This window comes from Pseudorasbora parva, chromosome 2, assembly GCF_024679245.1.
Source record: "Pseudorasbora parva isolate DD20220531a chromosome 2, ASM2467924v1, whole genome shotgun sequence".
NCBI lineage: Eukaryota > Metazoa > Chordata > Actinopteri > Cypriniformes > Gobionidae > Pseudorasbora > Pseudorasbora parva.
In genome coordinates, this window is record NC_090173.1 from 18,355,875 (window position 1) to 18,382,777 (window position 26,903).

At 38.7% G+C, this 26,903-nt stretch overlaps 1 protein-coding gene across 1 annotated transcript in view; it reads right to left on the reverse strand.

Annotated features, from left to right (window-relative positions):
* Positions 1 to 39: 39 nt before the first annotated feature.
* The window catches only part of baiap2l1b (BAR/IMD domain containing adaptor protein 2 like 1b), a 90,960-nt gene continuing 64,096 nt past the window's right edge, over positions 40 to 26,903 (reverse strand). Inside the window, exons 8-14 of the mRNA XM_067458077.1 lie at positions 26,235 to 26,390; positions 26,051 to 26,153; positions 25,097 to 25,310; positions 10,895 to 10,954; positions 8,298 to 8,466; positions 2,029 to 2,069; positions 40 to 1,059 (exon numbers count right to left, since the gene is read on the reverse strand). Coding sequence (XP_067314178.1) covers positions 987 to 1,059; positions 2,029 to 2,069; positions 8,298 to 8,466; positions 10,895 to 10,954; positions 25,097 to 25,310; positions 26,051 to 26,153; positions 26,235 to 26,390 — 816 coding nt within the window. The 3' untranslated portion in view covers positions 40 to 986. The remainder of the gene's footprint in view (positions 1,060 to 2,028; positions 2,070 to 8,297; positions 8,467 to 10,894; positions 10,955 to 25,096; positions 25,311 to 26,050; positions 26,154 to 26,234; positions 26,391 to 26,903) is intronic.

A 26,903-nucleotide genomic window follows, 5' to 3' on the forward strand; every position in this document is an offset into this window, starting at 1 on the left:
ATGGCAACATTTACTCACATATTTTAACACTAACACACATTTAAAATCAAAAATATTTTTATTTTCATACAGCAATGATCTACAAGATCTCAGGCCAACATCAACAGAAAAGTGCATTGATACAATCAAAGCCAAATGAAGAGTTTCCCTAAAGCAGAAGATAAATAAATCACCATCCGCTCACCGACAATGGATCATTATTCAATGCCAAGGCTACGCTGATAAAAGCAAAGCTCCCTTTACCTAAAAAAAGAAAAAGAATGATCTAAAAGATAAAATCAGCTAAAAATGCTAAAAGATGGTGGTGCTGTGTTCCGGGTCAAACTGAAGCTTGTGTTCCTGAAGGCCAGCTGAGCGAGTTAGCCAGCTAACTCTGGTAAACGTGTGCACAAACATGGCTCTGCTTTCCGATCGATGACCTTCACTGGGATCTCCATCAGGTCAAGCTCATTCCACTAGTTACCAGGATAATGGGGCTCGAGTGTTTTAAGGAAATAGTGACCAGTTCAGGCAATAAGTAGAATTCTTCAACAGCATCTCGGTTTACTTCACTATCATCAGGACGTTTCTGCTAAAGCAAGTTCCCATCTAGTGGTAATATATATATAACAATGATTTAAAAAAGTTAAGATCACACTCACCTTCTCTCGTGTATTTACAGAATGACACTCTGACTACCTGTCTTAGTGATCCTTACAACTAAATGCATTAACATTGATTATCTCTCTATATACACACATTCAAGAACTATTATATATTCTCTCTCTCTCTTTCTCTCTCATAGATAGATGGAGAGGGGGGGGGGGGGGGGGGGGGGGGTTAGGGGACAGGCATAAATAGTGGTTCAACAGTATATGGTGTCTGTGTGCTTAAGTGCGTTACTGTGAATCCCAGCATCCTCAGCCGAGGGTCTCTGTCCGAATCCAGCGAGCCCTGTGGGAATGTGTGTGTTCACTGCAGTGCATGAAGGCCAGCTGTGGTGTCCATCAGATGACGGGGGCTGATCTGTCATTGGTGACCGTGGGCCGAAGTTTTACTGTAGCGAATGGATTCCCTCCCCTACAGACACACAATAGTGTCACTCAGGCAGTTCATATGCAACGACAGATTTTACAATATCTAGATTTTTACATTTTATCTGTAAATAGTGCCTTCCTGTGCAATGTTTTCACGACACTATTTTTTGATGATTTGATATTTAAACAAACGATAGTGATTACATAATAAACAAATCCAAAAAAAATACAGGCGGAGAAAAAAAATTAATGGCCTATGCTGCCATCTACTGGTTATAGCTGTAACTTCATGCATTTTTGTTTTTAAATAAAAGTGTTTGCCACCAAGTGTTAGTTTTCCTTCATCTTGAAACTTCAAGTTTTACAAACAGGGACAATGTTTGAAGGATGAACAAATCATTTTTTTGGTCATCAAATTAAAAATAAATGACATTAACATTGGATAATATTTAGAGCTTTGAGGTGCTGGGAAAGTGTAAGCATTTGAAAACCCTTGAAAGTGCTTGAATTTTACTCTCAAAAGGCTGTACGAACCCTAAGATGAGTGATATAAAAATATTCCACTATAAGTTCGCGAAAAAGTGACTCCCAAATGAACAATACCAGAGGGTTGGTAGTGCGGCAAATTCATTTGCAACAGAAATGGCAGCTCTTATCAGTCACATCGGCAGGACGGAGCCCTGTACGCAGACTCCAAATGACGTCATTGGGGCACGATGCCAACAGTCATTTCTGGGACATTTTTGCGTCATTTGGAGACACGTCATCCATCTTTATTTTTAGTCCTGTGCTGAATAGTTGTAAAAGTGTGTTGATAGCAGTTGATAGGGTGCTCAGGGTTGTTAAATAACCCCAATCTACGATATTCTAACGTGTCAAGATTTTTAAGATATGAAAGTCCTGAGCCTGTGTAGTTGCTCTCGACTGAATTGATCACCGTCAAAAATCTTTAATTGCATATCAATTCACTAGTTGATCGGTCACATCAAACGCATGATCCATTAATACTCACCCTAGGATAGGATGCTTTGGCAGACCGTTTGACAGAGGGACCTGCAGGAAACAAAGAGCAGGACACGTCACACATCTACAGTAGAGTTCAGTGACAAGCAGATAAGCCAGGTACCACAGGAGTGTGTTCGTCTCCGAGGGGGAACAACATTTAGCATTTATGTATTCCATGCACACTGGAATTTTTCATAATGTGCAGCATAAATCCAATATATTGCAGAAATAGGCTGAGTAGTAATAGTGTGTAAGGTCAAGACGTTCCTAAATCCCGCAGTCATTTAGGTTTGATGTCTATCAGTAAGAGTTGAGCACAAGTGTCTGGAAACTAGTCCGGCTGGAAACACGAGTACGTTAAAGCAGCGTGACCGTTGCGACGGTATTAAAGCACACACGATCTGATTACCCCCATCAGGTACGAGTGCTGAAAACTGAAAGTGTCTGCTACAAAAAGAGAGGCTTTAAATACATGCTATTTTATACCTCAGCCACGGTCACATGCATATGCAAAACACATGCATAAGAGGTGGTCTCAATAAACAAAACAATACTCAAAATATCACAAGATGCAAATATAAAAGCAGACATTAAAACGTTGCTATGTGTTTACTGACTGAAGTCAAAAGTCCACCCACTATGTCTGATATTCTGGCAGCTAGATCTGACTTGAGAATCGAGCGGAATAACAGCGTGACCAAATCAAAAGCTGTGATGTAACTGAATAGTGTTTCAGAGAGAAGTGTGGCACACGAGCAGCTCATGACCTGGTGTTTTTACCTTCACACAAACTCATCTCTGGATGTGCTTGAGTTGCTTTTCATGTGCATTTGGGACACAACATGTGATAAACATCTTCACATACTTGCAATGAGAAGCGCTTCTCCACAAAAGAGAAGCTTTGAGGGCTCCCTGTAGTTTTTAATCAAAAGAAACTGATGGGTTAAAACAAATATTAGTATTGTAATTGTACATTTAAAATATACTGTAAAATAAAAGTTTTTCTTAAATATATATATATTTTTTACACTGAAATATGACTAGTAATATTCCTCATGTTGTTTAATGTTTTTATTTAATAATAGTGCTGTAAAATGTATTATTTGCGATTAATCGCATCCATAATAAAAGTGTGTTAACGTAATATGTGTGTACACTGTGTATAATTATGCATATATAAATACTTACACATGCATGTATATATTTAAGAAAAAATGTGTTATATATAAATACATTTATATATAATATAATTGATATATACACACATGCAAACATATTTAAATATATACATAAATGTGTTTTTTATATGTATAAAGATATATATTTGTGTGTGTGTGTATAAATATATGTGTATATATATATATATATATATATATATATATATATATATATATATATACATACACACATACATATATACATACACATACATACATATATACATACACATACATACATACACACACACACACACACACACACACACACACACACACACACACACACACACACACACACACACACACACACACATATATATACACATACACACACATACATACATATATACATATTTATACTCAAAATAATTAATATTACGGTAATAACTATTAGTATTACTATTGTCATTTTGATAAAATCATTTCTTGCCAAATTGTGCATGCCTACAAACAAGCACAACAGATCTGAATATTTTGAAAAATGAGAATATATTTTTAATTTGCAGCCAAAAATATTATAAAATAATATTTTACAATTATTTTACAATTAAATTTTACAAAAGTAGTGTTCCTTATTTTATTAATATTTTTTATTTTGTAATATTATTATTATAGCTATATATTAATATATAAATTAATCAGTTCTACAAAGAAACAGCAAATCTGAAACTTACATTTTAAAAAATAATTTTAAATCGCAATTTTTATCAGAAAAATCTCAGATTTGTTCCTGAAATCTTGCAGTCCTAATTCAGTCCTTCTTTTGTTGTCAGTTTTATCTCATATTTATTGTTTCCTAGTTTTAAAAAACACAGCAACCTCTCACAAGCCACAAAATTTGAGGCATCGTTCATGTTCGTACCACAAACAGCACACGATGAATTTAAGTGATTTGCTGAAATGCATAATGTTGAGTATGAGTAGCAGCAATGCTTGTGCAATATTATAATGTAACCGTGAGGACTTCAACCTGAGCCGGTCTCCACCAGAGGGCAGCTGTGAACTGCGCACAGGCAAGAGAAGCCTCTCGATTCACTTAGTGGGCATTAGGCATCTTATTGGTCCAGTCCTGCCGCCCAGCTGTGCATACTCACTCCAGACATCAGCGAGATCTTGTCCATGACATCAACATGGGCATATAAATTGTGTTAATCTGGTTAGAAGCTACTTTGTGTTTCTGTACCGTACAGTAAGACCACATTTGGGTGTTCTGATGTCAGTGTCACACGGGCTCTCTCATGGCTACGGGTTTACTATTTGCATTCCTCTGAGATTCACATCTATTGTCGGTCTTGCATCAGTCTCAGCTATTTACTTTTTTTGTCTTTCACGCGCACAGAAAACCAGGCAGGGAGCATTTTTCACAGAGTGTCCCACCTCTCACCTGCACAGATCAAACACTTTTTTGTGGAAAAATACAGCTTCGGCTTCACTTGTACAGGAAGAGCTCTTTTCCTGCTTGACAGCTACTAATACAGAGAGCTTTTACGAAGAGCGTCCGTGTTTACTCCGGCTTTCCAGGGCAGAGAGACGAGCTTGGCTTGAGTAATTGCATGGCACGAGTCCCTCGTTCGCCACAACGATGAGCCAACCCTCAGCAGGGAGGACAGGTGCCGAACAACAGGGCTTCACACCTACAGATCTGGCTCCGGTACGTCTATTGTGCGCACAATATCAGGAGGTGAGCCACAGTCGCTGGTGCCGACGGGGTAAATGAATGGGTGGATCTGGTGCAGGTTTCAGGTTGAAGTCCAGGTGGAATTCCATCGGAAAGGTTGAGCCGTGGCCCGGATGTGTGCGTGTGTGACGGGAGGCCGGAGCCCGCTGAAGGATTTAGTGAGCGATGAATATTTCACCGCGTCCAGAGAGAGGAGTATCCACTTTCACAGCCTGGCCAATGACACCCGCACCCCACAAAATATCACAAATCAGGGATTCCTCCAAACTACACACCGAGATGGCTTTCTCAGAGGCATTACACCTCATTAAATGAGCGCCTGGAAAGAGATCGTGTGTCTCATTAGACTGGCTCTACCACTAAAATTAGCACGAGCATAATACAATAGACGTGGACCGTGACATTACACAGTTCTGGGTGTCTGCGCAACACGCTGCCCAGTGAAATCGCTGTGGGCGCGACACAACACAGCAGCTTCTGGGAATAAACAAAATGCCCTCATTTACATTAGTAGGAATGTGTCCCTGCCCACAGTTCTGCCTCATGTGTTTGCATGCATGTAAATACAATAGGCTACTATGTTTTAGGATATATTGTCATGTTAGAAACACCATACACTGGATTCATTAAATTCTTTAAATTGGACACTATATTAAAACTTTATTCTTAAAGTAAATATAAAAAAAATTACAATAAAACCTAACCCAACTACAATAAAGGAACAGAAAGTAAATAACACTTGCAGTACTAATAACAGCATCACTAATAACTAATACAGTACCCCCTAGTGCAAGTTTAAGGCAACCATTATTTTAGAGCGCATCAACTTATTTCCATGGCAACGCATCGTCCTTATCACGTGACAAACCACTTTTATTTAGGTTATCCTTAATTATTCAAAACATTCATAAACTTGTTAGCGGTCATGAACTACCTGATATTCCAGTTCTCACATACCGGTATTATGTGGAAGTGAATGCGTTTTCCAGTAATAATCATATTAGTTTATATAACACAAGCTGGGTTTCATTTTAGTTCGCACCGCAATTCAGAGAATCGGCTCTTTATGTCACGTCAATTCATCCGCTTCTCCCAAAATACACGCAAGTATGTGGGAGAAGAATAGAGTAAACTTTATAGTTACTTACAAAATATGTATCTGATATTTATATCAATTTATGATTAAACGGATTATTATTGCTGCTTCCATAGACACCAGTGTGCATTTTACAAGCTATAAATGTGTTGATTTGCTAGTACTTGAGGAGTACTTGGTGGTTGAGGAGATCCCCCCTTCTATGTAAAGCGCTTTGAGTGCCTAGAAAAGTGCTATATAAATGTAACAAATTATTATTATTATTACTTATTTGTATTTAAATGTACCTAAAATAATGGGGTTGGAAACACTGAATAGTTGTGATATATGATGAGCACTAAGGTAATATGAATGAATAATGAATGTATCCACACAAAATGTGATCGCCAATACGTTTTTGCTGATAATATTTTTACAAAATAATAGTTACAAACAATAATATTGGTACAAAATGTATACTCTATATAATTTGTGGGCATTAGGGAGACACCATCAAATTGGTATTAAATCGCCCTTAAAGGTCCACTGAAATCAAAATTTAAGTTTTTTAGCTTTTAGTATGACTGTGTTGGCCTTAAAGTTATGAATAAGCTGGTGTGCTCCAAAACTATGACAAAATTTGCATTTAGGAGATATAAGCATTCAAAATTTACAGTCTCCCACTTCCGTTAAAACGAATCTCAGATTTTGGTGACATCATCGCAGACTTCACTTTCTCGTCAAATCTTCTGTCCAATCAAAATGCCCTCTAGAATCTAAAGCCCGCCCCCTACACTGCTGAAGCTGCAGCTGAAATCGGTCAGTTGTTAACACACATTTACTAATTTCTACATGGTGAAAGGCACACAGCGCACTATATATGTGATAGGAAACGATTCAGTGTAAATATGCTTTCATTCGAGGCGAATAAAGTCTGTTTTCACGTTAGTTTCACGCACCGCAGCAGCGCACACACCCCAACGGCTCTTGTCTAATTTAGACTACAGACACGAGAGCGCAGCGCGGATCATATGCGCGAGTCGACGCAAACAACAAACATATCGACCCATTTGAATTCTGCACAGAATGCTGCATTTCAAACCGATATGGAGGAGATTATGATGTTAAACAGTGTTAGAGGAAACCGGTTTGAAAGTTTCACTCTTGCGCTCTAGTCAAACTGTATATTAACGAAACGCTATTGGCTGTTTCAAAAAAGGGGAGGAGCTGCTAACAGCTGAAGCGTTTCAGGGGAAATTACGTCAACACATTGTATAATGCGGCGCGTTTCAAGGCACTTAAATGTGGTAAGCTGGACCACAGTCTGATATTTTATTACCATACTCTAGCAGAAATGTGTGAAATTAGTTACTTCCAGGCCAGACCCTTTTCACTGATTGAAATGAGTGATTTCGCATTGATCCTCAGGTCATGCTGTCCGCTGCAAACCTAGTCAAGCAATACGGTGCATTAATATTGAGTTCAAATTATCAGATCTGCATGTTTATATCAGCTTTTGGATTTAAAATGTGTCCAATCTTTTATGAAGCTGTTTTGATTCTTGCGTTTAAACTTCAAGTGCTTCAATGTAACGCTGGTTTTGCTCATATCACTAATTTGTTATGAATAATCTTATCTTTTGGGTTTGCTGCATTTAAGTTAGAGAGTCTCTTTCATTTCTTCATTATTTCATTTATTTATTATTTGAATTATTAATGTATATATTACATAAGACAACCACCTACGTGCTTATGTAATAAATACTTTAGGGGGTTGAATTTCCAGTGTGTACTTATAAGTGAATCCTATTTAGCTTTTTAGGGAAAAATCAAAAGCTAAAAGCAGGGTAGACTTTTTTTAAATGCACAGTTGTCACTGAGGTGACACTTGTCTATGTGAGCAGTTTGGATTTAGCTTTGCTCCACCGGAAATCCTCTTTAAAGCGATCCTGATCCTCTGATCCACTCAGACACGAGGACTACGACTGTATCCACGTCATCATGGCATGGCCTAGACGCAGACTGAGACACTTTTATACCCACAGCTATACCTGAGAGGACTTCACATGAGCTTCAGTTGTTCTGGGTTAAATGAAATGAACACAGCCTATCCTAAAACTAACAGCATTTAGAGCTTAAATACACTTTTTGTGACTTGGAGGTTATTTACATCTCTATGATACAGTTCAATGTAAGTAAAATAGGATTTTTTGGCCTATTTTATCACCTGTGAGATGACAATCACAAGTCAAACAAAGATCAGGTATAATCTGAACAGACAGGGGATAGATGAGGGAGACTGACCGAGTTTTCAGTGTATGGGGTGTATGTCTGCATCAGACTCTTGGTGGAGTTTCTTCTGACAGGCGAATCGCTGTAGTCCGCTGGAGGCAGAACCATCATGTCGTCCTCTGGGTCCTGATGCATGAGGTTGGCCACGCTCTTACTGCGCATCGGAGGGTTTCCAGCAATACTACAACACACAATTAAGTCACCATCAGAACACCGATCCCATCCTTTATTTATTCTGCATGTATTACCCTTACAAACAATGTATAGTGACCACACAGTTCAATGTTTAATAAGCTTTGTGTGGTATCAGGGAAAACCTCTTCAACTCTCTGAACCAGTGATTCCCCTGAATAAAATATGAATTTCTTATTATAAAAACATTACTGACACCAAACTGTTTTGCAGCATCAACTTGCTGCAAGTTACAAACTGTCAAGTAAAACAAGTTTTTTTTTTTTTCAGTTAGCTTATGGTTACCAATTGGGTTCCCACACTTTCTAGATGGATTGTATTATTAAGAAATACTTAAAAAAAGAACATAACTAGACGAATTTATATTACCTAGACTTTTCTACACAGTAATAAGCTAAATTATGAGTTAGCAAAGGCTGTTAAACACGTTTCCAGTCATAATCAGCAAACTGAATTTGGTTTCTCAGTGTCTGCTGCAACATAAAAGGCTTTTTGATCAGGCATTACAGGGACCGCTCAGGGTCCAAGGGATTGGATTTCATTTAACATCAGAAAGCATCAAGTCTTGTGTTCTTCAAGCGAACATCAGCTGAGGTAAGGTGCATGGTCTGCCCTCACACACACTGTGAATAACATCAGTGGGAAAGAGCACACAGGATTAGACGTCTTATAAAGCCCGCCTGGGTCAGTCTGGGTAAGCCTATTTCTAGTGTTTCACTCTCTGTGACTGTATGACAGCCAGAGAGTGTGGAAAATCGGCATCTTATCAATTAACTGAATCAAAACTAGTTCATCCAAACATGAAAATTCAGTCATTTACTCACCCTCATGTCATTCCAAACCTGTAGGCCCTGTCGAATCCAGAAGACAATATATTAAACAATGTTGGTAAGCAGACATTTTCGGTTTCCCATTGACTTTGGGCCATTCAAATGAAAGTCAATGGGAACTGAAACTGTTTTAACTACTAACATCATTCAGAATATCTTCCTTTGTTTTTTGGAACCATATCAGGGTGAGTAAATGACATTTTAATTTCTGTGTGGACTATCCCTTTAAAGCTTTTAAAAAAATGCTATTTATGTTATGAAAACATTGCTCTTTGTTTGAGCTTGACATAGCAATATTGCATTGACTCAGGGGCAGGACTAAAGCCTTAGCCCACGGACCTTTGGCTGAACGTCTGATGCATAAGGCGAACTTATCTGGAAACAGTTCAGGAGTTTTGAAGTCATCATCTGATTGGTTGAATTCTACAGGATGTCCGCGAGATAAGTGTGTCGGCTTTAACAGTCCGTCTGGAAACAAATACTGTGACCATAGACTGTAAAATAAAATGGATGTTGTGTCCGTGACGTCCCCAATAGCATTCTGTTAAGCCGTTCTGAAGCGTAAAGTAGACACAAGCTGGCCGTTGCCATCTTGTGAACTCGTCAAAGAGGCGGGATGTGGGCGGAGCTTATGTGACGCAATGACAATAGACAGCGGATAAATGGCTATCCACCTGCCACTTAAAGTAACCCCGCCCTTAATTATGCAGAACTTTAAGGCTTTATATAATGTAAACGAATGAGTTATAAAAAAAAATTCACCCCCCCTCACAGTTGTCATGAAGGGCAAAATTACCATATAGACCAAAACCACAATTTGTACCAGGCTGGAAAATAAGATTCTGCTCCCGTCTGGAGCCGGTCCCTAGTGGCCAGTCGAGGAATTGCAGTTTAAGTCACTTCCGTATTGGCTTTAACAGAAACGGGGGGAGTTTGCTGCTTGACTGTGACGCCAAACTCCCTCGTGGAAGAAGAATACCGTCGTGTTTACAACCGTGACTATGATCACTTACCAGGATCAACTAAATGCCGGATTTGGAAGTATGTGAAGTTCACGACTCCATTGTTGCAGTACTTGCACAAGTTTCTTGAATAAATAATTTATAGACGCATGCCGGTCTGTAATTGCAGGGACAACGACTTTATATATTTTCACGCCCCTTAAAATGACATGGAACAAAACGAACTGTGATTGCTCACGTTACATGTCAGTGAAACGTCCTCTTGGGCGGTCCTCGACCAATGAAAGCTGCGACAGAGTCCAGTCAGCCGTCAGTCTGAAGGTCTGGCTATGCCAGACTAGGGCAGGACTAACTGCTTATTCAAGTGGATATGGGGAGTGTCCTGTCTAAAAACAATGGCTTTACTGATAAAAAAAGCTTATATCCCACCTTTTGTTGATCCATACAATACAGAAAGAGTCTAATATCTGAAGATGTGGTTTTTGAGATAATGGCTGTAATAGTCTTAAAATAGGGCTTGACTGCTGTGAAGCTTGTGTTTCCTTCTCTTCTGAGGCGCAGCGATCAGTATCAGAGCTAATCAGAACAACAAAGAACCATGTTAGTGTGCGTGGTATCTGATTACCTGTTATTTACCGCTGGCTCCGTGTATGCACGACAGTAAGATGATGGAAACCAGCCCCGCCTGTAAAAACACACACAGACAGACAACACAAATCACTCACATGGAAAAAAGAAGACTGGATGTTTTTATCTGAGCCTGGATAAATGGCTGTTATAATGTCTGCTCTGTGTTTACTGAACGCAGTCTGGAAATTTTGCGACATAAAACACTGAGAGAAGCATTTTGAAAGCAATTTGAACATGTAGAGTTGCATTGCATTCTTAGAAAGGAAATCAAAGTGTAGGGCCAACATCTGAACATGTGGCGGTGTGAGGTCACCGTCGCCTTCAAATGCACATAGCCTGTCATTACTTCAAACTCAATGGCAGTGTTTGTCTTGGTGTGAGCGTTCTCCTCTGGACTTTATGTTCTTATAATCCGAGGGAATGTAAATATTGATGGGAAACTCAGGTACTAGAAACACCTCCACCCCTGAAAGGCACGTGGAAAGACAAATAACATCTTGTTTTACGTAGACTGAACATACAGTAGCGGCACTCCTCTCTGATCAAGTGTACCAGCAGAGACTGGATTACGTTAGCATTGTAAGCCTGACATGTGATAGTCAGATTTTTTTTTTTTAAATGGAACATTTCATTGAGCCTTTAGATAAAATCTATTAAAAAAAGTTTGCATGTGTGTCGTATTTAATACTTCAGGCTTTTGTGGCTCATATATATTATGATATGGTGAGAATATGTTGCTCAAACCTGAAGAGGAAAAACACATTCAATTCTGAAAGCTTGTAATGTAAATGTATATACATATCAATATCTGCCAATAACATGTCTTAGTGATGACATTTAAAGGTGCAGTGTGTAAAGTTTAGTGGTGAGGTTGTGAATTGCAACTGTCCACACTCCACCCCTCCCTTTTGAAGCACATAGAGAAGCTACGGTGGCCGACACAGGACAAAGATGTGGTCATCTGAGACAGCAGAGAGTAGCTAATGCTCTGTAGAGGAGTTTGTCCCTTTAGGGCTACTATAGAAACATGACAAAGCAAAACGGTGACTTCACTGTAAAGGGACCCGCGGTTTATAAAGATAGAAATGGTTCATTATGTAAGGTCTTTATTAGGGGTGACCCCGAATAGTCGAAGATTCGATGCATCGATATGCGGAATCTGATTCGACCATGGATCTCACGTTTGAATCTTCGCGGGTGTTATGAAACGAGGATCATACCATTTTGGCAATATGGGGGGTGCTCAATATTTTAAAAACGTCTGTCGCGGCGAGCTGAACTGAGCATCGGTGTGCGACCCCTCTAAGGGCGCTGAGCTTCGCACCGCGTCTTTAAAATTAGAACACGTTCAATGAGTGTACACACACCGGCGGCAGCATTCAGCGCCTGTCCGCGGCCACTCTGGAAGTTGTTTAAAATCCTGCCGCACCACAGAGCGCTTTCGTGCAGCTCATCTGTCAGTTAATACAAAATTGAGCTCGCGTGTATGTGTGCGTCAGGTGGCGGTGTGAGTGAGATCCTGAGGCGCGCGGGGCTGAGCTTCACGTCCTTCACCCGCTTTAGGCACAATCGGCTTCAGAACGTGCGTGTAAACGCACTCAAAGTGTTCTTTTCCTCTCTAGGCAGGTATTTTTTTAGGTTTATTTATCAAAATGTTCTTTTATATATTTGTGTGATGTTCTGTATCTCGATCGCGGCTTTAACATGTTATGAGAAAACGGTTTATTAATGTTTATCCACAACATTACCTTTTAGGCTATTTAAACCTAAATAAGAAAGCCATTGCCAGTTCGTCTGTCAGTTGGCAGGCAGTTTTGGTCGCTTTATTAAAATTTGTTGCTGTGTGCAGTGTGTAAAGGAAAATAAAAATTGTTTTACCCTTCTGCTGACAGTGTCGTGCCCCTCCCAACCCATTCACACACACAGATGATTCGACTATCAGTCGACCATAGAGAGATTCGACAATTCTGATTCGATTGTGTAAATCCTTAGTCGAGGACAGCCCTAGTCTTTATCAGTGTTGCCACAGTTACTTTGAAAAAGTAATCTGATTACTGATTACTCCTTTAAAAAGTAACTTAGTTACTTTACAGATTACTTGATTTTAAAAGTAACTAAGTTAGATTACAAGTTACTTTATTAGTTACATTCAGCAGTTGCCGACAACACCCCTGCCGCCTCAAAATAGAAATGACAACCGTTTTTGGCAACACACTTTATTGCATTTATGCCCGAGACTGACGGCCTCGACTTTTATACGCCCCTTTTTTTAGGCTTCTCCTTCGTTTTATATTTATTTTAATAATTAAATTGAACAATGAGATGTGCTGGTGGAAACAACATGAGACCATGATAGCTACTGGCATCCATGATAGTTACTGGCATCACTGGTCTTTATACACCACTGAAAACATAAGTTATGTAGATTGTATTGCATTTCTGTCAACAGATCCTCATAAATGCTACACACTGCACCTTTAAATGCTTAGTTGTATGATCAAAACATTTTTTTTGTGGGTTTAAACATAATACAATGCAATACAATGATGATTAAGACATGAACAGATAAAATGACAGATAAAACATTTTAACATGATTAGGATAAGAGTTTGGTTTAGGGTTAGTTTGTTATTGCTATAGTAAGCGCATGTGAAAGAACCTGTGTAACAGACAGTTTAAAATAAGGTAGATATTGTGTTTACTTCAATAAAATACTGAAAGGATGTTTTTACAACTATACCACAAGGCCTTTTACATACTAAAAAAGTATTAACTGTCAATCAGCTGACAGAAAGCATGCAGTAGACTGTATACAAAGGTTTTTTCAGCAAAGTTTTCTGCAAAGCCTATGATCAGTGAAGCTTTTTCAAGTTCTAAACTGTATTTGCTAGTTCTGTTCAAAATCATCTGTGCTGAATCTTTAAAGAATGAAATCGGGCCCTACTTTCGTTTAAATCATGAACTGCTTGCGTGCAGTTAACGAAATCCTTGTTGAAACGTGCAGTTAGCCTACTGTATAAATGGAAGAAAAAAAAACCTACAGCACAACATAAATACATAAACACAACAGTACAAGGCGATTTCAGGTTAAAAGGCATAAATCTGTATTCGGATTATTTCAGAATGCGCACTTAAATACATTTTTACTAGGGCCGGGACTTTAACGCGTTAATTAAGATTAATTAATTACGGGACTTTAACGCGTTAATTAATTACGCAAAAAAATAAATAACAATTTTAACCACACTTATTTTTGCACCGCGGAACGTTTTTCAATGAATGAGTTTCGACGGACCGATTATACTGGAACACCAACTAGCGCTCAGAAGTCACGACAACAACAAACCATAGTGAACATGAACGAAGAAGCTGATGAGACCGCTCTGCTTGGCCCCGTGGATGGGAAATTTTGGTTTAAAAAACGAAAGGATGGAAGCGTCGACAAGAGCATGGTTGTGGGCAAGCTATACAACAAGGAATTAGCATATCACCGCACATCGAGCCTCAAATATCACAAATATGCTTTTGCTAAACTTAATGGCAAACATTGCACTGGTCTGCTGGACTGAAATAAATAAACAATATTTTGTTGATTAAGCTTATGTATTCAGTCATTATTCAATGGTATACTAAAATCCATGTGAAAAATTACTTCTCACTGTTCTCAGGTCAAATATTTTTATGCGATTAAAATGCGATTAATCTCGATTAATTAATTACAAAGCCTCTAATTAATTAGATTAATTTTTTTAATCGAGTCCCGGCCCTAATTTTTACACATACGCTGGTGTCTCGTCCATCTGCTGATCTGATGTTCACTAATGTAATGAACCTGAAAGTAACTTTAATAAATTTAAATTCCCGACTTTAAACAAATAACAATTTACCTGCTTAGGACGTGTGCGTGTGTGTTGTAAGAATGTACAGGGAGACTATAAGAGATATGAAAATGGTGTCTCGTCAGGTAATGTTTTATCAGTAAAATCACAATTTCCTACTAATTCAATATAACTTGTGAGCTTGTACAAAATGGTGGCGTGGTGGCTTCACATATGACCTCATGAAGCAATCCAGTTTTCCATATAGATTAGTGGTACCTGCTTTTAAATTATTCATCAAACATATTACAAATTCTGTCAAGTTCCGCAATATACAGTAAATTCAGTTTTTATGACTGGATTCTGTCTGTGTTCTCCGCAGCATTTTAAAAATGCAGTCTTTCACTTACAGGACAACAGAGCAAACTGCTTACAGTAGAGTCACCACAGATCTCAGGCCCAATCTATACTTCGTCCCTCGTGTTCATATTCCATGTAAAGAATGTTAATATTTGTTTATCTGTGCCTGTGTGTACAGGAGCCTGTGATACAGTGACAGTGATCTGTAGACATGAGCTGGAAAGTTTCACCAGTGATTTTAAGCCCATTTCCTGCTTGGCATTTAAGAACAAGGAGAGGACATTTGAATTGACCTGGCAAATGTATTATTAATAAGAACTGTCAATCAGTCTGATGTTTTCTTTAAATAGAAGCACTCAGTCACTTTGTCTGAACAGGTCGTAGTAGAGCTTTAAAGCGCCTCATGTAGCAAATGGTGCTTGCATATCATTTGGCACATATTAATGGGTTGCTAGGTGACAAGTCTGACTTCATTAATCGTTCCCTATAGGGTTCAGACAAGTTTTCAGAACACCACCAACATATATAAACAACTAAGTGAGTCACTACTGTTTAACCAAAATACAAAGACTGAGTAAATGACTGAATTATTCCTTTAACATTGAAGCTTCCGAGTTATTATGGCCAATAACTTGTGGTAAGAAAGCAATTCGACCCAATGGACCCACGAACCAGGCTGTATCACAATGTACACAGGTCAGGCATAACATTATGACAAAGTGGAAGCAATTAGGACCAACAGCAACTCAGCCACAAATGTCCTAATTATGTCCTAATATTGTGTTGATCCCCCTTTTGCTGCCAAAACAGCCCTTACCCATCGAGGCATGGACTCCACTAGACCCCTGAAGGTGTGCTGTGGTATCTGGCACCAAGATGTTAGCAGCAGGTCCTTTAAGTTGCTAGGTTGAGCGCCATGGATCGGACTTGTTTGTCCAATTCTGATGCTTACATACCCAATGCTGGTGCTTTTGGCGGTGGACAAGGGTCAGCATGGGGGTCATACACAACAAACTGTGATGCAGTGTATTCTGACACCTTTCTATCAGAAGCAGCATTAACTTTTTGAGCAATTTGAGCTACAGTAGCTCGTCTGTTTGATCAGACCACAAGGGCCAGCCTTCGCTCCCCACGTGCATCAATGAGCCTTGGCCACACATGACCCTGTTGCCGGATCACCCCTGTTCCTTCCTTGGAGCACTTTTGATACTGACCACTGCAGACCAGGAACACCCCACAAGAGCTGCAGTTTTGGAGATGATCTGACCCAGTCGTCTAGCTATCACAATTTGACCCCTGTCAAACTCACTCAAATCCTTACACTTGCCCATTTTTGCTGCTTCTAACACATCAACTTTGAAGACAAAATGTTCACTTGCTGCCTAATATATCCCACCCACTAACAGGTGCCGTGATTGAGAGATAATCAGTGTTATTCACTTCACAATGTTATGCCTGATTGGTGGTAAATACGTACGTTGTGTGAAAAGCAGCAGTGTTTGCTTTGCTAATGCCTCTCAAAATGGAGCGAAGAAAAAGTGAAATGACGACCATCTTTCAGAACAACAGTCCCAAACAAGGTGTTCATTGAGTGTCTCAAAGTGGTTGGCTTTAATCGCTCAGTGGATCAAGATATGTATGTGAAAAATATATGTTTGTCAGGTCCACTCTGACCAATGAGAGGACAGTTTATTCACATGTGCTTTGTTTTAGCAAAGTTTGGTCTGCTTAGAAATGTTGTTCTGTGAAAGTGATCTGAACCAAGAAGAAAATGCAACACTGTAACAGATTTAATCCCCATTTTTGGGAGCAAAGCAAACGACCTACAGGTCTGAAAATATAAGAATTGAAATACAGGATGTGCATCACGTATCCATTGCAGCACCCAATGGAAGACAAAAGGAACTCAATTTGCGAAGTTTGAGTGGTATTTGCACCACTTGTCTTTATCCTGAAAGTTTATTAGCTCCATTCCAACTTCAGCTTCTCACTTGACTCTTAGGCATTGGCGGCTCTGAACGCATTCAGAACACACCCTGTCTGTTTCGCCATCTGGTAGCATTCTCTCAAACCAACAACATCAGTTTTTGGCAGGAATGCTGGTGTGTTCAGATCATTTTCTCTGCCATAACAGTGTTATTCTGATTACGTCTCCTCCACCTGCTGAAAGTCCTCAGGTCCGTGGGGAGACTGTATTCTGCATTTCAGATAAGCTGCCGCCCCGTCTGCTCTCTCTAACAGGGCTTCACATGACTTTGATTGACACCACAATGAACTGGTTTTCTTCTTCACAGCTGGTTTGCAGACAGTCACCACAGCTGAGTACACATGGTGTCTCTCCAGCTCCTGAGCCACTTCTGAACATCTGAGCTGGACTGACGTTCACTAGGCAAACCTCACCTGTACATTGTTCTTAAAAACACATAGATAGGAGGGCTGGGCAGTTCATCATTTTGTTTTCAATTACAATTTTGACTTCCAATGTTATTTACATTTATCCACAACTTTCCCGAACTCTGACCTTTCCCATGATCGCTATGGCAACGTAGAACACGCCGGTAACGAACTTACGGTTTGCGTTAGTCTGTACTGTTATCAGCAAAACGTTTGGTTGTATTATGAGGATTCAGGAGTAGACTTTTACAACAACGCTTCAGGCAAAATGATCACATGTCCCAGATGGTCGCATGGATCTGACAATCTTACAAGAACTTACTAATATCTGTAGCACTAAGCGATTCACCTGAGTTACGTGGTGCACACATTTTGCCACTGTGTGGTAGGCTTGGCTGTTCCTATCATAGATATGTATACCTATCTGTGGTTTCTATGATCCACGCAAGAGTTACCTTCCGTCCATGTGCCTGTAAATTGATTTTATTCTATTATAAATAAAGGTTTATTTGTTTCTAGTTATTTATTTTGTTAGATATTTCCACTTTGGGGGAGTCCCTCAAAATAATTTTTTTTTCCCGCGACACGCACACAATAATATCTTGCCGCCCGCATCCGCATTCGCCCATCAAATATTATCCCGCACGGCACTCGGTTGTGCTGGGTCCCGCGGGAGTGCAGGTCTCTATTTAACGTTAGGTTGTTAGAGCGGTCTTGCTACACAATAAATCTGTAAATTATTGAAAACAATAAACATACCCCTTGCAAAAAATTATACATATATACATCATATTAAATAGGTTAAACTAATATATTATATAAACTCAATAATTACATTTACAGCAATGAAATGTTAATTTTTATTACAATGCACTTAAATTAATTGAAGTTCATGCATTTATTTTCATGTTGATTAAAAAAAAGTCTACTGACAATGTCTGACATAATTTCAACAATTACAAATAATAAAATATAAATATTACTTCATTAAAATATAAATATTACATCACAATTCTTGAGTTTATTTGAAGCTCGTTGGGCATTGAATGGATAGCGAAGGGTGCTAGCAACATGTCAAACGGGTCCGTTTATGTTGCATGGTTTATGGAAGCAAGTAGGTTTCTCATTACTCATCTTCATTTTCTCAATTCATGGTGAATTTTAGCACTTTGAGATTTTGTTTAATATAAAGTGCATTATAAATACAATTTATTATTATTATTATTATTATTATTATTATTATTATTATTATTAATTGTCCTATACCATGGTCTGTTTTAATACTCGATTCTGATTGGCTGGAAGGTGTGCAGTAAAGCCGTTTAATGCACAGGTAGTTCCAGTCAGTTTGATTACAGTTCGAAATTAATCCGCCACTATAAACACTGGTAACCATAGTAACACAGTTACGCTTGCAAACAGAGTGACAGTGGCAGACTGCAGTATCAGCCACAGATATGTCTATACGTATAACGTTACATATCTATGGCAAAATTAAGTGACATGAGACATGACGTGACACACAGAAGCCAACGGCACATGTCACTATGCGCAGGTATGTATACGTATACATATCTATAACTATGGGAGTATTGGCACATCCGTGGCACATGCGGTCTTCATTGTCACGTCAGTGACATTATCGCGACAAACACTGACACTGACATGACACCGAGTTGCGGAACATGTCGCCGTGTGTCGTGTGTTTTCTACAGTCTATAGCCCCGTTTCCACCAAAATTACCCGGAACAATTTGTACCAGGAACTTTTTTACAGGAACTTTTCTCCCCCCCAGACCTGCAGCTGTCTGCGTTTCGACCGCGATAAAGTTCCGAGAAGATTAGGCAAATTAGTCCGGTGATGTAGGACTGCGCGCGACTGCTCCTCCAAATCAGTGAAGGACATGTAATCATTTTTAAGTGTACCGATTGAAAGATTTAGTGAACTGTTTACATGAGACGTTATCTAAACCGATCTGGTGTTTACATGTGATGACTTTCAATCGCAATCATTTTGTCACATGCAGTTTGTCTGCCACATCAAAAATGTCAACGCTGTTTTCTCCAGCAGCTGGAGTGTGTTAACTGAAGCCATAGCAACTCTTAACGGCCACCAGGACTAATACAGTATTATTTATAGCTATTTGTTGTAAAGTGTAATAATCATCTCAGAAAAAAAAAAAATTCTGTCAGGCGCAGTTAAAGTAAAAACTGCCCGGGGCAATATACGCTGTGTCATTACTCCAACATTATCTTCATAACTTACGAAATAAAAAGTTTACCCCTCAGAAAAATGTACTTTCCTCTCTTGTCAACATGAGCGCGGCGCGCGCCGTCACGTCATGTAAGGACACACACTTAAAAGTAATCGGTCAGGTCGTTTACATGGTGAAAAAAAATGAATAACGAGTATGGAAGAGATTCAAGCTTTGCTGCTTTTGCTGGTTATGTATAGGTTTACTAAAGAGGTAATTAACAACGACAGAAAAGAGCACTAATATGCAGATACAGCAGCATGCAGCATATTCAGAAAGCTTGTAAAGCTAGATTTAAAATGACAATGTATATTATTATCAGCTATTACGGACATTGAACGTGAGATGGCTGAGACGAACGCGTGCCACCAGACAGAGAGCAAGACTGATATTTACTGAACGCAGAACGAACCTCGCAAAAGACTTTTAAAAATGCCGGTTGAACTGCGTGAGCTCAACCAATCAGCATGTTCAGCGCCCAAGTCCCGCCCTCGAAAGTTCCTGAACTTTGAAAAAGTACTACCTCGCGAGCAGGGCCGTTTGGAGGGGGAAATATTTACCCGGAACTTCAATTTTACCCTGGTTCCTGCGGTCTAAACACACGAAGTACCACCCAAAGTTCCTAGTTCCTGGGTAAAGTTCCTGTGGTGGAAACGGGGCTTATGATGGTCGTGACGCCTACACTGACAGACTTGAGCACCTATATTATTATTTAATTTAATGCATTAAACGTAATGTGTCTTTATATGTTGACGCAGGGTTTATTTCACACTAGGCTACATAATGATGATTCGTTCAAATAAAGATTGCCTTGTCACTGCAGTGTTGCCTGTCATTCATAAATAATGTTAATAAATCCATTAAATAATCATTAAGTTATGTTCGATATGCTTAAGGAACGAGGGGATCTTCAGACTGACATGGAGATTGCGAACGCATCTCTCTCTCTCTCTCTCTCTCTCTGATCTTTCAGTTTCAGTTCTCTGTCTCTTTCTTTTAATAATGAATTTAAATAAATGTGGTAATTTGTTCATATAAAAACATTTAGATGGCTCTACTTTATTTAAAGCGACGGTGTGCTAGAACTAACGAGACGTAAGAAAACAACTCGTCTCATAAAAAACATCAGTTACAGCTTTAACTTGTTTTTAACTTGGCAAATAACCATGGTATAAGCGGGATAATCCACGGCTAGCCATGCATTAAAGGATTTTAATGCACAGCGTAGAGGCGAAGAACCGTAGAGGCGAAGAACAGAGATAGCCATTAACTTTTTTTGCTCACCAGCCAGCAGCCACAGTGGCTAGTGGCTTTCCAAAGTTACTAGCAACTCAGCATTTAGTACTGGCCACAATTTTGACATCAATACCATGTGGAAATGCCATATAGATGTTTTTAATATTATCTCATAATTTGGCAGCAGGTATATTAGGCTGCTGTCACTTTAAGACCTGACGCACAGATCCATAATACTGTTACACATCTGTTTTCTTTTTCAACTGTTTACATTCACTTAAAACAGAACTGACGGTGTTTTCGTGAATACTTGCCAGGACCACCATTTTGACATTATTTTGTGTGTATTTGACAGTTTAAGTACAATAAGCTACGAAAAACAACTTAATTTAGTACTGGTACAAATATTAACATTGGGTGTGAGCACAAAATCTGCTGGAATGAGTAAATTATATGCAATACTTGCAATCCAACAGTGAAATTCAAGCCCTGTAACAGCAACAACATTCACTTGGAGCAAATGAAACAAGTGAGTGAGGGAAGGCGAGTTTGTGAGCAACTCGCTGTCAGAGAGATTAGAGAGTGAGAAAGTTCAGATAATATTGTGCATCTATTCATATAAAGCTACTTTTCTACTGCGTAGTATGACTCGGCATGACGCAGCTCACTTCAAAGTGGGTTGGATTATAGATTGATCGTTATACTGTAGTTGAGCTGCCGTCTCGTCTGCTGGTAAGTAACTATATATATATATATATATATATATATATATATATATATATATATATATATATATATATATATATATATATATTCATAAGGGTTGCCCCTAATAGTCAACTAAACGTTAGTCAATAAGAAGAGACTTAGTTGACCAAAGTTAACTTAGTTGGTTTAGTCACAAAAAAAAAAACTCCACAGGAATTGGCAAAGTCAGGCATTCTGATGGACAGATTGCTAACACGGCTGGTCCATGTGGTAATTATGTTGGGCAGGAAATCCAAACATTCCCCTTTCATTCATCGACATAAAACATGGCTTATCATTTGAAACATGTAAGCAGTAGCTTAACTTTAGCCACTTTACATGGCCGCTCACTCTAACATTAATGTTAATGTAGATAAACATGCGCTATTATTAGGCACATATCCAAGTGTTCATGTGGAGTAAGGATGTTAAATTAGGCACAGGAGATCAGAAAGTGTTTAAGTGTGTGAATAAAAATGGCACTTTGCCTTTATAAAGTGGCACCAAACGCCTATTCCACTGAATCGTTCTTCTTCAGACCGTTAACTTGTCACCGTCTGAACAAAGAAGATGCTCACCATAGAAAAGCAGCTCTTCAGTGGACAAGCTGCTAATGTGAGCATGTCGCTCCGCTGAAGTGTTGTCAAGAGCTCTTGCAGCCACTATATGATAATTATATATTATTATATTATATATTAGCCATTATATATTGTTCATCCAAAGCATCAATGAAATGTTCATTTTTGTTTAGTTAAAAGCTATGCTCTGATCTTTTTCTCTCTCTTACGGTTATATTTTCCAATTATTTAATGACATGAAGTGACAATATTGCAGGTGTTTTTCATTTAACGTTTTTCCATTTAAAGAATCTTTCCTTTTTATAATTTAGTACTCAGAGTGTGGGGGTGCGGCAGATTTATAAAAAAAAAAGGTTTAAAGGGGGTCGTGATCAAAAAGTGTGAGAACCACTGCACGCATCCACTATACGTCAGAGATGAGAGCCAGTGTCTTCAACTTCATCTGTGCTGCCGACGTTGACTAAACTAGTTCATTAATAAATTATTACAATGTTCAGACAGTCGTCTTTCTGTATTTTTCAGACACATTCATAATCATTACTTTTGCTGGTTGTCTCAGGCAGGATCACTTAATTTATATTTTTTAAAGGCTCATTATTATGGTTTAGTATTTCTCTGTATATGTAGAACAATGTTAGAAATATTACATATAATATTCTTTCACAGCTCTGAAACTCAAACCATTTTCTAATGCCACCCCATTATATATTTAAATAATTAAAGTAATATCATAAATAGGTGAACTAGTTGACAAATGGCTTAAATGATCTAGATGACTAGTCAACTAGAAAAATCTTTAGTTGGGATTATAATACGTATTATTTTCAAGGAAATCCACTACTTAAAAAAAAAGTTTATTTAAAAAAAAAAAAGTGTTGCAATAAATGCAACATTTCATTTAATCATGGTCTAAATATTGACCCAAATAATCATTATTATGATTAGGGATGGGTACCGAAACCCGGTATTAAACGGGCCCCGGGGCTGAATTTTGAAAGACCGTTGTATCGATAAGCTCGGCCGTTATCGCTTCTGCTTTCGGTACTTTTGAAAATAGAGAGAGAGAGAGAGAGAGAGAGAGAGAGAGAGAGAGAGAGAGAGAGAGAGAGAGAGAGAGAGAGAGAGAGAGAGAGAGAGAGAGAGCACAACGACAGCCCTAATGAGTGATGACGGACGGAGAACAGAACTAAACATTCAAACATAGCCTGGTTATACTTTACACTAGATTGTGATAATGTGAGTTTATTTTAGATTTTGGCTTCTTTGGCAAAGATTTTGGCTTTAGATCTCGCAACTTAATTCCCTTTGCACCAGTAGCCTAAGCTGTCATTTCTCCCTATAACTCAAACGTAATGACAGAATCAGCACGATCGGTGATTGTTGTAAAATACAGTCTAGCAACTGCTGGTAAATTGTGGGATGCGTTTAATAATAAAAAGAGCGATTAAAAGCACAAAAATGTGCGCAAGAGATTGTTCCCAAGTCGGCGCGCGCTCTGAAACAGCCGCAACGAGACGAGCAAATTACACTTTCGGTTTCACACTCGCGTCTAAACGATCAAATGTACACAAACATCTCTGTCAAAATGACCGGCTTGGAGAGTCTCTTAAACACAGTTTGTGTCTAAAATGGACGTAGTTATTATGGATAGTTGGGAGAAAATGTAGTGCATCTGCCTATTATCAGTCGCCTATAGATCTGCACATCTGTCTTAAAGAGGCAGCAGTGTAAATAAACATGCTGACGAATAACTGCGAATTAAACAACCAAATGCAAAGAGAGAAAATCACTCACAGCTCTTGAATGAATAACTTCAGCTTTAATAAGCATTAATTTATCCTATCTATGATAAACTATGCAGTGTTACTTTACATTTGATTACTAGAATTCTTCTTGAAATTAAAGCATATATATAATGTATATCTTTGTTAATTGTGTGTGTGTGTGTGTGTGTGTGTATGAGGTATATATATATATATATATATATATATATATATATATATATATATATATATATATATATATTATATTATATTTATATATATATATATATATATATATATATATATATATATATATATATATATATATATATAGTAAATCTCAAAAAGTACCGATAAGAATACCGTTAAAGTACCGGACCGATAAGCAGTATCGTAAAGAGTAGTAATACCGTTAAAACCTTAACGATACCCATCCCTAATTATGATTCTCGCCATAAAATGTTAAATGGACTGCATTTATATATAGCGCTTTTAACAGACCCTATGGCCATCCAAAGCGCTTTACATCTTGCCTCACATTCACCCATTCATACACCGACGGCGATGTCAGCCATGTAAGGCGCCATCCAGGTCGTCGGGAGCAGCTGGGGTTAGGTGTCTAGCTCATGGACACCTCGACACTTGGTCAGGTGGAACCGGGGCTTGAACCACCAGTCTTCCGGTTTGTAGACAACCTACATGAACCACTGAGCCACTGCTGCCCAAAAACAAAATCGGCATAATCGAGCATCCCTAATAGTCTGTTTCAACTTGTGTTATGAATTTAAAGCGGTGCACAAAAATGTTCTTGCAAATGGCTTGGTTTGATTAACAATCAAGTTCTGGTTGTAAAGCCAAATTATTATACACATGCTCTGTTTTTGGAACCAAAAGTTGAGGTTATCCGCAATTTTTCTTAAACATACTTGGGTATGACGCATAACCTGCTTTCTGGAATACCCCCAGATGTGCTTCTAAAACAGTGAACTCACACAGAACATCAAACTCCGGGTAGGTCCTATAATAAATGAGACACGTTGCACTCACTGTCTGGTTTTCTGCAGCTCTCCGTACAGCCAGCCGTCCCTCTCATCAGGAATCAGCAGTGTGATGATGTCTCCTTCTTCGAAGCTCAGCAGCGTGTTGTTGTTTCCAGACTGGTGGGGGAAAATGGTGCGCACTTTGGGTCTTTTGTCTGTGATATTGAGGCCAGTGGCCATTGACACAGACCTGGACAATCCACTGTCCTCGCTGCAGTATTCTGTAGGGGAAAAGACAGACAACTCTTCTTCAAAGCTTCATCTCTAATGATACATTTGAATATGCATTTGGCATATCGGGCAATAGTTTCTTGAAATGAATTGCTTAATTGTGAATTTGAAATGGTATATAATAATTTGTAATTCACTGCTTTTTATTGTCACATTTGTTATGTGGCATATTTCAAAGTGAAAAAGGATATTAAAAAAAGGAAATTGTAGGCTATTCATCAGGAAGTTGACTGAACTGTAAAAAGCCCCTCAATGTATCCCAAACAGTGTTATTGTTAGCTAAATCTAAAACTACAACATTTCATATCAAAATAATTATTGTAAATTTAAATAAAGCTGATATATAATAAAAAATATGAATATTAGATGAAAGAAAATTACATTTAAACACTTCACTAAAATCTACTGGGTGATATATTTATGTTAACTGGTATTAAAAGGAACTATTGACAATATATATATATTTTTTTACAAAGGCTGCATTACCTGCAACTGTAGCCTAAACAATAAATTGTAATTTGAGTATTGAACTTTTTTATTTCCCTGAGATGTTTTTTAATTTTTAAGGATATTTGCTAAAAAGTTAGAGGTGGAGTCATACAATATAAGCTCAGGAATGCGTTTTAGGAAAGTAACAGGGTCAAATCTGAGCTCATATTGACTTTAGGTTCCTCCCGTGTCAGAGGTGAGACTGATAGGATAAGTATCCTATGTAATATGTAATGCTCACCAGACTCTCTCTCCTGTCTTGAGGACTCTTGATTGAACATGCTGGCCAGGGGACTCGTCTGAGGCGGCATTGGAGGTGCGGGAATCATTGCGTCTGAGTTGGCCTGTGTAAGTACAGAACATGCAGGTATGTATTCATAACACGATGAATACTCATTGCGTAGTGTAGGAGGCGGTGTCCTCACCCTGCTGTGGCGACGGAGGGCTGGAGACGCCTGTGGAGTGTTGGCCACTGGAGTGCGCAGACCTTCAATCATGGACATCACGCTGTCGGGGACATCGGTAGCGTCACTGCATTTTTCCTGCCAGCCGGTCAGGTTATCTGACAGAAGCTCTCGAGCCTTCAAGAACACAAGGTGGTATCAGATCCAAGAGTTGAGGAGAGCACATGAGCAGCTGCAGCCATCATGAAGACATTCCTCTCTTGTGACGAATTTACAAATTCTCCAGGAAGGGTTGGCAACTTTTTTTTGACATGTTCCCTTTTTAATTCGACTTGTTAATAGGGTTGGGTATCAAGAACCGGGTCAATTTTAGAACCGGTTCCAAATTTCCAAAGAACCGTGGGTTCGATAAGATATGTGCATTTCTATTCCGCTTAACGATTCCTGTGCGCATTTTAATGCGACTTTAAACCATTCAAGTGAAAGAAGACCTGATTGTTTTTTGTGTGTGTGTGTGTGTGTACTGCACACTCCCAAACATTTTCACTTAAATACTTGAATATGAACAAACTTTGTGAGTGTTAAAAAAAGTATGTTCTATATATGACTCTTGCTTATGGATCTTCCACAAGCGCAGCACCCGCATACTTCGACTCACTCCTACACGTCTACACACCCACCAGAAGCCTT